At 41.2% G+C, this 12,112-nt stretch overlaps 1 protein-coding gene across 2 annotated transcripts in view; it reads left to right on the top strand.

Annotated features, from left to right (window-relative positions):
• The window catches only part of CACNA2D3 (calcium voltage-gated channel auxiliary subunit alpha2delta 3), a 1,440,485-nt gene that overhangs the window by 844,715 nt on the left and 583,658 nt on the right, over positions 1 to 12,112 (top strand). For both annotated transcript variants that reach the window (XM_077452052.1, XM_077452053.1), the window contains exon 13: positions 6,357 to 6,490. In XM_077452052.1, the coding sequence (XP_077308178.1) occupies positions 6,357 to 6,490 (134 nt within the window). The remainder of the gene's footprint in view (positions 1 to 6,356; positions 6,491 to 12,112) is intronic.

Raw genomic sequence — 12,112 nt, 5'->3', positions numbered from 1 at the left:
CTCGCTAGCTCTCAGCCCTGATGAAAGTAGTGGGATTGCTATTGGGTAGAGTTATGTAAATATGAAAATGCCTTGATAGGTGGATGTCAGTCTGGAGAAGTGGGCATTCTTAGGCAGACTACATGTGCATGAAGTCTAGGCGACACCCATGTGAGGTGCTGGGCCTCCATTATTGAAAGAATCAGGGGAGAGAAGAGAGATTGTGTGTTCATTCTAAGTATGAACACCAATCTCTCTGCTCCCCTAGTCAGTCCCATCCACCCTAGAGTTAGAACACACCTAGGGTACACAGTTAACCCCTTGATCGCTCCCTAGTGTTAATCCCTTTCCTGCCTGTGACATTTATAAAGTAATCAATGGCTATTTTTAGCTCTGATCGCAGTATACATGTCAATGGTCCCAAAATAGTGTCAGAAGGTTCCGATGTGTCTGCCACAATGTCGCTGTCCTGATAAAAAATCACAGATCGCCGCCATTACTAGTAAAACAAGAATAATAATAAAAATGCCATAAATCTACCCTCTATTTTGTAGATGCTATAATTTTTGCTCAAACCAATCAATATACGCTTATTGCAATTTTTTTCACCAAACATATATAGAAGAATACATATCGGCTTAAACTGAGGAAAAAAAAAAAGGATATTTATCATAGCAAAAACTACAAAATATTGTGTTTTTGTTTTTTTCAAAATTGTCGCGTTTTTTTTGTTTATAGTGCAAAAAATAAAAACTGCAGAGATGATCAAATACCACCAAAAGAAAACTCTATTTGTGGGAAAAAAAGGACATACATTTTGTTTGGGTACAACTTTGCATGACCGCGCAATTGTCAGTTAAAAGGACGCAGTGTCGTATCACAAAAAATGGCCTGGTCAGGAAGGGGGCAAAGCCTTCGGGGGCTGAAGTGGTTAAAGCGAAGTTGCGCCTCAATAAAAATAAGTCAGCCACTACAAATACTGTATGGCGTAGATCGCTGTGGATACTGCAGCGATCTTTCACTGGAAATGGGAGAAAAAACCTGTATTAGACAGGTATCTGCTCCCCTCTCCCCCCTGAAAGGTGCCAAATGTGACACGGGGGAGGGGAGGAACCAGATCAGCAGAAGTTCCATTTCTGGGTGGAACGCCACTTTAAGTCAGCTCTTAGTACCAATATAACACAAAGAAATGTTCCCTATACCAATTTCAAGAACACCTTGTAATATTCTTGATTTAAAATGTGTGTGCCTTCTTCTTCCAAATATGTTAATATAATTTCTAGCTCTTTTTTTATCACATTTTCTTTTCAACTTCCTGGCCCTTTAAGCGTTACCGTGTCATTACTATGCTTGTATTGTGCAAATTCTTTCTGCAGAGTTGAATATCATTTCAATTATGTGCAGTGTAAAGACCAATAGATTTATTCTCTGATCTAGATTATTTGAGTAATGTGCTGAAAAATTGGTTCCCGTGTTCGGGTCTCGAGCTTCATAAAATATGTGAAAATAAAACAGGTTCCACTCAGAAAATGAATACAGAGACTATGATCTATGTTCCCAGTGTCTTCAGGGAAAAATACTATTTGCTAAAGCTAATTTGTCTCAGTTCCCTGCCTATGCTGTGCGTAGATTTTGGCCTAGAAACAAGTTTCTGGAGTTATATCTACACAAAAGGGTTATAAAATGTACCTGTCGTGGAGGAAGCCCATTTTTTTGGGTAGCTTTAACCACTTTCAGACCAGACCAATTTGCTGGTCAAAGACCAGACCACTTTTTGCGATTCGGCACTGTGTCGCTTTAACTGACAATTGCGCGGTCGTGCGATGTGGCTCCCAAACAAAATTGACGTCCTTTTTTTCCCACAAATAGAGCTTTCTTTTGGTGGTATTTGATCACCCCTGCGGTTTTTATTTTTTGCGCTATAAACAAAAATATAGCGACAATTTTGAAAAAAACGCATTATTTTTTACTTTTTGTTATAATAAATATCCCCCAAAAATATATAAAAAAAAATTTTTTCCCCCAGTTTAGGCCGATATGTATTCTTCTACATATTTTTGGTAAAAAAAATCGCAATAAGCGATTATTGATTGGTTTGCGCAAAAGTTATAGCGTTTACAAAATAGGGATAGTTTTATAGCATTTTTATTAATAATTTTTTATTATTTTTTTTTTACTAGTAATGGCGGCGATCAGCGATTTTTATTGTGACTGCGACATTGTGGGGGACCCATCGTACATTATTGACACATTTTTGGGACCATTGTCATTTATACAGTAATCACTGCTATATAAATGCAGTGATTCCTGTGTAAATGACACTGGCAGTGAAGGGGTTAACCAGTGGGTGGCAGTGTAGGGGTTAAGTGTTCCTAGGGGTGTGTTACTAACTGTGGGGGAGTTGGGCTTTTATTTAGTGAACACTGATCTCTGCTCCAATCACATGGAGCAGAGATCAGCGTCACTAGTTGCTAGGCAGAATGGAGAAATGCTGTTTACAACAGCATTTCTTCATTTGGCCGCTCCGTGAGACGATCGCGGGTATGCCCGCGGCGGTCGAGTCCGCGGGTCCCGCGACCGGACTCACGGGGGTCCTGACCAGCGCGGGAGCGTGCCGCCGGCGGCGCGCTCCCGATGGCAGGGCGGCAAATTTAAAGGAACGTACATGTAGGCCCATTTGCCTGCCCGTGCCATTCTGTCGACGTACATCAGCGTGCGCTGGTCGGCAAGTGGTTAAAGTAATACTAAAGTCTTGTTTTTTTAGTTAAAAATATAAAACATGTTATACTTTTTACAGAGTTAAAAATAACAAACATGTTATGGTTTTGCACACAGCAGCCTGGATCCTCTTCTTTTCGGGTCCCTCTTTGGCACTCCTTGCCTCTCCCTCCTGAGGAGTGCCCCCACAGCAAGCAGCTTGCTATGTGGGCACCCGAACCACAGCTCCCTGTGTCCATTCAGACATGGAGCTGCAGCCCGTCCCACCCCTTTCTCTACTCATTGGTTGACTGACTTTGATTGACAGCAGTGGGAGCCAATGGTGCCGCGCTGCTGTCTCAGCCAATGAGGAAGGCGGTCCTGGGCAGCCGAGACACTCCTGCAACATCGGCCGCTCTTGGCCCTTGATATTCCTGCACTATATAATGCAGATAATCTGGCGATGGTTGCTTGAACTGATCAGACCTTGGCACTGAGGACTGAAAAATTGTTTAAAGGCATAGGTCAGCTGGCCTTCCTCTGACTGAACGAAGCCTCAGAAACACATTGTCCAGCACTAGAAAATGGTAACCTCCCAGGGGAAAGGACGCTTTCTTCAAGGCCTCCTGCAGATGTTTCATCCTCTGCTCCCTCTGTGAAGGCAGGATGAGTTCTGCAACTTTACCCTTGTAACGTGGATCAAGAAGTGTTGCCAGCCAGTAATGTTTCCTCCACAAATCCTAGGGTCTTTTTGCAGGCTTTGCAGAATCAAGGAGGCCATGCAGTGTAAGTTTGCAGAGGCATTCAATTCTGAGTCCTCTGGCTCACTAAGGATCACATTATCACTTACTACCTCCTCCCAGCCACGTACCACTCCTTGGGTTTCTGGGGACTGAAAACCATCTGCTGAGTGTTATCCTCTACATCCATGCTGACACAATCCTCCTCTTCTTCCTGTGTGTTTGGCAGGCCCACAGGAATGCTATCTGGAAAAAGGGGGCCTTGAGAGGAAAGGAGGTCCTCTTCCTCTCGCTGTTCTGCCTCAAGTGCTCTGTCCATGATTCCACAAAACATGTACTCCAGCAGCAAGACTAGAGGGACAGTGTCACTGATGCATGCATTGTCGCTGCTCACCATCCTCAAATGGTGACGAGACAGTGCATGTATCCTTGATCAGGAGCCACTGGCGTGGTAAAAAGAAGCCATGCTCCCCTGACCTTGTCCTGGTGCCATACTCACACAGGTACACAATGATGGCCCTCTTCTGTGTGTGCAGCCACTGCAGCATTGGCAACATTGAGATCTACCTGTTGGGCTTGTCCCAAATTAGGCGGTTGGTGGGCAGGTTGCATTCCCTTGTAATGCGAGCCAGCCGAGCACTGGCATTGATTGACTGGCGGAAATTACCACAGACTTTTCTGGCATGCCTCGTCCTCTGGGCCACTAACAAAGGGAGCTTCACATTTTGGTATTTTAAACAGACTTCCCAGGAACAGAACATGGAGACCCCATCACCTCAAATTAACAATTTACAGTTGTTTTTTCAGATGTCCTGAGTCCCAGCTGTTTCATAGTTTCATAGTTAGTTAGGTTGAATAAAGACACCAGTCCATCCAGTTCAACCTGAGTGAGTGTCTACAATTGTCCCTATCCCTGTACATTGCACACTCACATCGGTCCCTACCCTCAAGGAGCTCACAATCCAAGGTCCCCATTCATATACTAGGGCCAATTTTGGACAGAAGCTGCATGTCTTTAGAATGTGAGAGGAAACCGGAGTACCCAGAGGAAACCCATGCAGGCACAGGGAGAACATGCAAACTCCAGGCAGGTAGTGTTGTGGTTGGGATTTGAACCAGCGACCCTTTTACTGCTAGGTGAGAGTGCTGACCACTACACTACTGTGCTGCCCATGTTGGTATGGTCACTTTATCTTCATATAGATGGCACACAATATTATACTCCATACAAATACATTTCCCCAAATAAGCTGCAAGTATCAGAATTTGCTGACCTGTGAAATCTAAGAGATACAGAAAATAAATTTTAGAATGTAATAATTGTGTTTTGTTAAATGTCCCTGTCGGAGGGCAGAGAGAAGGTTGGAGCTGTTGTCGCATAGAACCATTCCTGGCTGAAGCTGGCATGGCGTCAACCACCTTGGAGCCTGCCCCTGCAGAGCTGACAGAATCTCTGCCCCAGTGTGGCTCCTGTCCCCTAGGAAGACCAATAATAATAGTAATAGTAGTAACAATAGTAATATAAACCTTACTGCTGACCGCCCTGTCCAACAAGGACAAAACTTTGCCTTCCATATGCCGATATAGAGCTGGAATGGCCTTCCATGAAAAGAAATGACATTTTGGAACCTGAAACTGAGGTACACCACATTCCACAAATTCACGAAAGGGGGTAGAGTCTACTAGCTGAAAAGGCAGCAGTTGCAGTGCTAGCAATTTGGCCAAGCTAGCATTTAGACGCTGAGCATGTGGATGGCTGGGACCGAATTTCTTTTTATGATTCAGCAACTGGGGTAGGGAAATTTGCCTGCTAAAATCAGTTGGTGGTGTACTGCTAGCAGATTGGCTGCAAGTACTTGGGACACCTATTGCTATACCTTAATTTCTCTCAGTGCAGGTTTTTGAGAGGACAGGAGGTATAGTATGGGACTATGGGTATAGAAAGGACTGTGCTGTCCATTCAGAATTATTTGCCGCAGCCACAAGTGTGCCATCATTGAGGCTCGGCCATTCACATGGCTGAAGCCTGTGAACCCAGAAGGAAGACCGGGTGAAGATGGAAGTGCCTACAACAGTGACAGCACACTGCTGGAGGGCCTTGTTTTCAGGTAAGTCTATCATAATGCACCAGTATGCGATGCATACTAGCACATTATGACTTAAAGCAGTTGTATATCCTGCTTGCACATTTTTACCTACAGGTAAGCCTATAATAAAGCTTACCTGTAGGTAAAATGAATAACTCCTAAACTGGTACGGTTTAAGAGATATTCACCATGCATGCAGCCGCTGGCAGATGCTGCCGGAAATTCAGAGCTCCTTGCTGGAACAGGGACTCCTGCATGCATATGTTGAAGTGATGCCATCGCAGCTCAGACCACTCACAGCGCTGGAGCAGTGAACCCAGAAGAAAAGCAGAGGGAACATGTCAGCTCCTTCAGCGGTGACCAGGAGGCGGTGTGGGCGCTTCGTTCTAAGGTAAGTATTTCATAATGAGCTAGTATGCGATGCAAACTAATCAATATACGCTTATTAGAATTTTTTTAACCAAAAATATGTAGAAGAATACATATTGGCCTAAATTGATGATGACATTTTTTTTTCTTGGATATGTTTTATAGCAGAAAGTAAAAAATATTGTTTTTTATTTCAAAGTTGCCTGTCTTTTTTTGTTTATAGCAGAAAAATATCACCAAAACAAAGCTCTATTTATGGGAAAAAAGGACATACATTTTATTTGGTTACAGCGTTGCACGACCAATTGTCAGTTAAATTAACACAGTGCCATATTGCAAAAAAATGGCCTGGTCATGAAGGAGGGTAAACCTTCCAGAGCTCAGTGGTTCACTGAAGTGGTTCATTTGTGTCTTTTATAGTTGCCTGCATATCTGTGTACAGAAGTAAAGGTTCATTAATATTTCTTTTTTTTCTTCACTACAGGCTTTTTTACCCAAATATCCACATTAGCTGATGTACAAGAGAATGTTATGGCATACCTCCATGTTTTAAGCAGACCCAAAGTTATTGATCAAGAACATGATGTTGTATGGACAGAAGCCTATATTGATAGCACGGTTAGTAGGCTCATTACTTTTTCACTACAGGACGTTGAAAACTGACTTAGAAGATCGTTTGATTTGTTATCTAAAAATAATGTCATGTAACCTGCAAGGATTTATTTTTTCTCTGTTTTAATTGAAGAACTTAATTACATTGGTAAAATTCTAATCATATATTAAGTGAAAACCAATGTAATGTGCTATATGCTGGCAAAATGTTGACATGTGTTTCTGAACTTCAGATAATCTTTGTAACAGTCATTATTTACCAAGTTCCTCCTATTTTGTATTGTCTTATTACAAGTGTCCCTTAAATTGTTGGATTTATTGTCAGGACTCCCTGAATGCATTTGAATGTATGAAAGCAAATCACTTTATGACTGAAATATTTACCTAAAGGGTAGCTACATATTAGTACTTTTTTTGTTAAACTATTATTTTAGGATAAGGGCCGGTTCACACTGCAGGCGATGCGAGGTGACACCGACTTGCCTCGCCGCGACCTGCCGCGACCTCAGCGGCAACTTGCAGATGACTTCTGTATAGAAGTCAATGCAAGTCGCCCCCAGGTCGCCCAGAAGTAGTACAGGAACCTTTTTTCTGAGTCGGAGCGACTCGAGTCGCTCCTCTCAGAACGGTTCCATTGTACAGAACGGGGGCGACTTGCGAGGGCGAGGCGAGTCGTGTCGCCTCGCATCGCCCGCAGTGTGAACCGGCTCTAAGATAGCAAAACAATCAACTTAGTAAATCTAATTTGTTACTAGTTTGTTCCATTATGTTTGTAAGGAGCTTTTAAGATTCTAGTGTACCCAACTGAGAATGTTTGAACGTTGCATCATTACAGCTGGATTCGGACCCTTTAGCATCCAAAAATTTATAATATTTCTAGTAAGGTGGAATGGATATTTCAAAGGCTAAGTTGACCTTTATGAAAAAAGAATAAATATGTATACAGTATGTTCGCATAAAAAAATTGCATTTATTATTTTTTTCACAGGAGCCTGTGGAGTATTGTACCCATTATCAGTGGATTACGGGTGCAATGTCAGGCTCCTGCTGACACTTCATACAGCTCTGTGCCCATACCTCTGTATAGGCTTTCAGTTGCAGAGCTGTAGGAAGTGTCAATGGATTATCGCCAAGAGGCGATTCAGTTCGCATTGTGCGCTATATAAGTATTTCATTCATTCATTCATTCATTATGAGTGTGCTAATGTGCGCACCCATAGTCCATTGGGAATTACAAGTCCATCTGTCATGGTGGTAGATTATACATTCACAGATAGCTCTGGGAAGAGCCCCCGTGCATATTATTGTGCCTAGGCTCTCCCATGCCTTCAGCTTCATAGCTGTATAGCTGCAGTATGAGATCATCCAAGGTACTGATGCATCTGACTGCTAGTCTCACAGGATTTACATTAGGATTTGTAAGACCACTTCGGTGCTGTTTAATGTTTTCTTGACAACTTGCTTTATAGAAAGCTATTCTTGATATCCTTGATATCCACTGCACCTAGAGTGCCAGGATCTCCCCATTCTTCTTCATTCATTCTGTGATGTTGTGCTTTCTCTAACTCTCCTGCTCCTTGAATATTATGCCCAATTTTATTAGATTTCCTGTCATCAGGGATGAGTTCTGATGGGAGGAAGCAAAGCCCTTCTTCTCTACCAAGATGGCTACCTACACAGAGACAAAGTGTAGAACATAACATTGTAAGCCAGTAATGGGAAAGTATCTGTTGCAGGAAGTTGACAGGCAATACTTGTAACTAGATGTTTGCCCTCTTCCTACCCTTTGGGGCACATCTCCCATTATACAAGTCCTTTTTAACATTTCACTATCCAGTTTTCAGTATTAATTTTGCTGCAAAAGAGGAGATACACTTGACATGGGTTTTATGTATATTTGTTAAAGTAGTTGTAAACACTCTCATATACCCAGTGAAGTGCATAGCCTCAGATGATACACAGAGATGCAACAAATCCTGCATAAGTTATACTTGTTTATCGGCTGTCTTCTCAAGTCTACATCCCTTCAAAAGAGTACAATTGCAATAAAATACTTCTTCATTTGTGAGAAGCACAGAGGAAGAGTGAAGAGCTGCAGTTACAACTCTTATACACTGGTGTGAGAGCTGATTGGAGGAAAAGGACACACCCCTCTCCCCACACTACACAGGGATGAAAGAAAATGCAGAGCTGTATTCTGAATAGATAAGCTATGTGCTGAGCTCTCCTCCCCATCACAAATTGATCACATGTGTCGGGAAAACTTCTCAGAAGTGACTCATGCTGATAAAAGAAGAACAAAGCACCAGAGAGAAACGACACTTAGAGATGTGGAGATAGACAAGTAAACACCACAAATATATGTGCCTTGTTCAGATTTCATGACTGAGGTTTACATCTACTTTAAGCTTAAAAATATTCCAAGTAAATCTTGAACTAATTACAATAACCATTGGGAGTACACATAGCCAAGAATACAAACCTATCTAAAAGGTATTCTTTAATTGAAGAACTATAGTATTTTTGTTTTGTCACAAATAAATATGTCAGATTTTTCTGATGGCTTTTAGAAGAAACTGTAAGTGCATTTTAAAGTTACCTCTGTCCTTTCTAGTTGAAGATATCAGACATCGCTCAACAAATTATTTTAAAATGTTGCCCACCTGTAGTGTTAAGTTACACTTAGAGAAAACCTGAAAAGCAAGCACTGCAGTGCTAGTGCATACCTCTATTATTAAACACAGCCTCCCCTAGCGCCCTTGTACCCCTTTAGACACCAAACTGTGTGAAGAATCAAAAAATACTTTCTGGAAAGTAAAGTTTAGGCACATCCCTATTGCACATGCCATAATGTAATGCTGCAGCTTCAATAACTCACTGTTATTGTAATATTTCCAGAAGTAAATTTTTAGACTGGTAGGGATGAACTGGATGGACTGGTATCTACCGGAATAGGTATGTCTTGGCACCTTATATTGCTTATTTTGTGCAAGTGCTCGTTTATACAGTTTTTTCTCACTACAGGTTTGCCTTAACTACAACCAGGGCTAGTAACGTATTGTGAAAGATGTGATTTTTGAGGTGCAGCTATTAAAACATATACTTTCTTTATTCAATTAACTATTACAACATACTAATATACCATACAATATTCCATAAAATAGATTCATGATACAATCTTATTCAGCTGTGCCACCAAAAATTTAGTAAAAGTGATATACGTATTGTATATGCTGGTCTTTTTGTGGCTGACGAGTTTCATGAATCATGCGTTGGGCCACAAAAGACCAGCAAAATGTTTTGGTGAAACCGATGAAAAAGATTGTATCATTAATCTATTTTCTGAAATATTGTGTGGCATATTAGTATATCATGTTTAAATAAACAAGAAGTGGCGCCACACAATATAAAATGCAGTATTAAGTAGAGCTGCCCCTTTTTAAGTGAATAAATAAGCTTTGAAACAGTTTAAAGATATATAAAAGGTTGGCGCAAACTTACATATAAAAAATACATGAAAATATTTAGTGTATATTGAATGATTATACAAAACAATAATATTGAACAAAATATAACAACAAAATATGAGAAAGTCCTCAAAAAGGGAATCCAACCACCAAAGAAAAAAGTTTTTTTAGTGACAGGTAGTACTTAGTTATCCATGCTCCCTATCACTCGTCTAGGGGAAATACAGACTCAGCAAATAACTGGATATTAAGAGATTACGTATGTCTAGATCCTTTAGAAGGTATAATGCATCCCTTTATGTATCCTTGTACTTGAAGGACAATATAGCTTGATAAAAGCCAAATGATTCACATAGCGCAATATACTTTAAAATAAACAAGTACCAATGGTGATAAAATACACACTATACACTTACGCTGTATCGCTGTATTGCCGTATCTCCAAGTCTCAGCGTGCATTCCACCACAGCACCACACGTCATCAGGAAGCTTCCTGATGACGTGTTGACCACGAGGCTGAGCGCTCGTTCTTACTGATGTAATTTCTGGTAAGGTTGGTTCCGGTTCTTGCTGTGGTGGAACGCACGCTGAGACTTGGAGAAACATATTTTGTTCAATATTATTGTTTTGTGTGGTCATTCAATATGCACTAAATATTTTTATGTATTTTTTTATATGTGTATGTAAGTTAGCGCCAACCTTTTTTTATATGTTTAAACTGGTATATTAGTATGTGTTTATGCTTAATTAAATAAAGAAAGTATATTTTTTAATAGTTGTTCCTTAAAAATACCATCTTTCACAATACATTACTAGAAATGTACAACACATTGGTGTGGCACTCTACAATCAATTTAGGATTATACAACCAGGGCTATTCCAGGTGTGGATGCTGCATGAGGTGGCCATTTTTGCTACCCCCTCCCCAGCAAAGATTTTAAGACTGCAGGCCCAACGTCTATGAGTTTCCTGCCCAGTCACTGTGCCTTTCAGGCCTGGTAGGGAGCTCAATAACTGAGCTGCATGAGAATGGATATTCTAGCCTCAGGGCCACCCCTACTGTTTTTCCATGAGTGCCATCTGAAGCAACCATCTTAATTACCCACATGAGCAGCGCAGCCCTGGTTAATGTCTATGTCTTGTTTTAGCCTCACAAGTCTACCATTGAGTATGATACAGACACTGAAAAGGGGAATACATTAATTTATGGTTTGTCTTGGAGAGTTCACATGACTGAACACTAAAAGCTTGGATAACCAACTATAACCTGTAAAGAGAGAGTATTGTAACTCAGAGTTTCTTATCTCTTGAGAACTTTTTGTGAGGTCTCTGTACTTGAGTTCATGGGTCACCACAACCGATGTGGTCATTATGACTGGGGTCCCACTCACCCTGTTGAATATTTTTGTACATTACTGAGAATGCAATAGGAGGTGCTGGAACACAGGAACAACCAAAGCCCTGGGGTAAGTGGACAGAAATTATAGCAGATGGATCTCTCTTTTGGAGATATACAGTATAAGCTGAATGGGCTGGCCCTACCCAACAAATTCAACTGATAATAAAAATATTATTTTAGGACTGACCTTTTAAAACAAAGCATTGCTTTTTTTTTAATGAAAGTGTGGTTATGCCATGTGGCCACTCTGGAGATATTTAGTGCTTGTGAAATTATTCTTTAGGCCTTTGTTCACACTATTGCAAATTGGATGCGGCTTTCCCCGCATTAAGTTCGCATAGCAGGAGATTGTGATCGGCTCTCTATGGAGCCGGTTCACACATCTCTGCAGAGACTCTGGCGTGAATTGCAGAGGATTTCTGTGCATCTTTTGGTCCGTTTCAGGTCCGAATTCAGCCCAAAATTAAAATGGAGACGCACCAGACTCCTGCTGTGAGCCACTGTGATCCCTAGTGTGGACCCAGCCTCAAAGGTGAACTTTGCGTGAAATTTCCAAGTGTCCCATGCAATAGGGCTCTCCCCACAATGCAAGGGTTTTACTTACCTTATTCTTTGCTCCTCTTCTGGTTTTCTCTTCTCTCCGATGCTCCAAGTTGTGGCCATTGGTGTCTTCAAGGAATATTAAAATATAAGAATCACGCTCTGTTGTAAATTCATCTGGGTGCTTTATTATAAAGTCTATACAATGGCTGCATACATGTT

The sequence above is a fragment of the Lithobates pipiens genome, unplaced genomic scaffold (assembly GCF_037356315.1).
Source record: "Lithobates pipiens isolate NorthernLeopardFrog02 unplaced genomic scaffold, aLitPip1_a1.2 Scaffold_23, whole genome shotgun sequence".
Classification (NCBI taxonomy): domain Eukaryota; kingdom Metazoa; phylum Chordata; class Amphibia; order Anura; family Ranidae; genus Lithobates; species Lithobates pipiens.
Note: the sequence above shows the minus strand (reverse complement) of the source record. Positions and strands in the feature narration are given on the sequence as shown.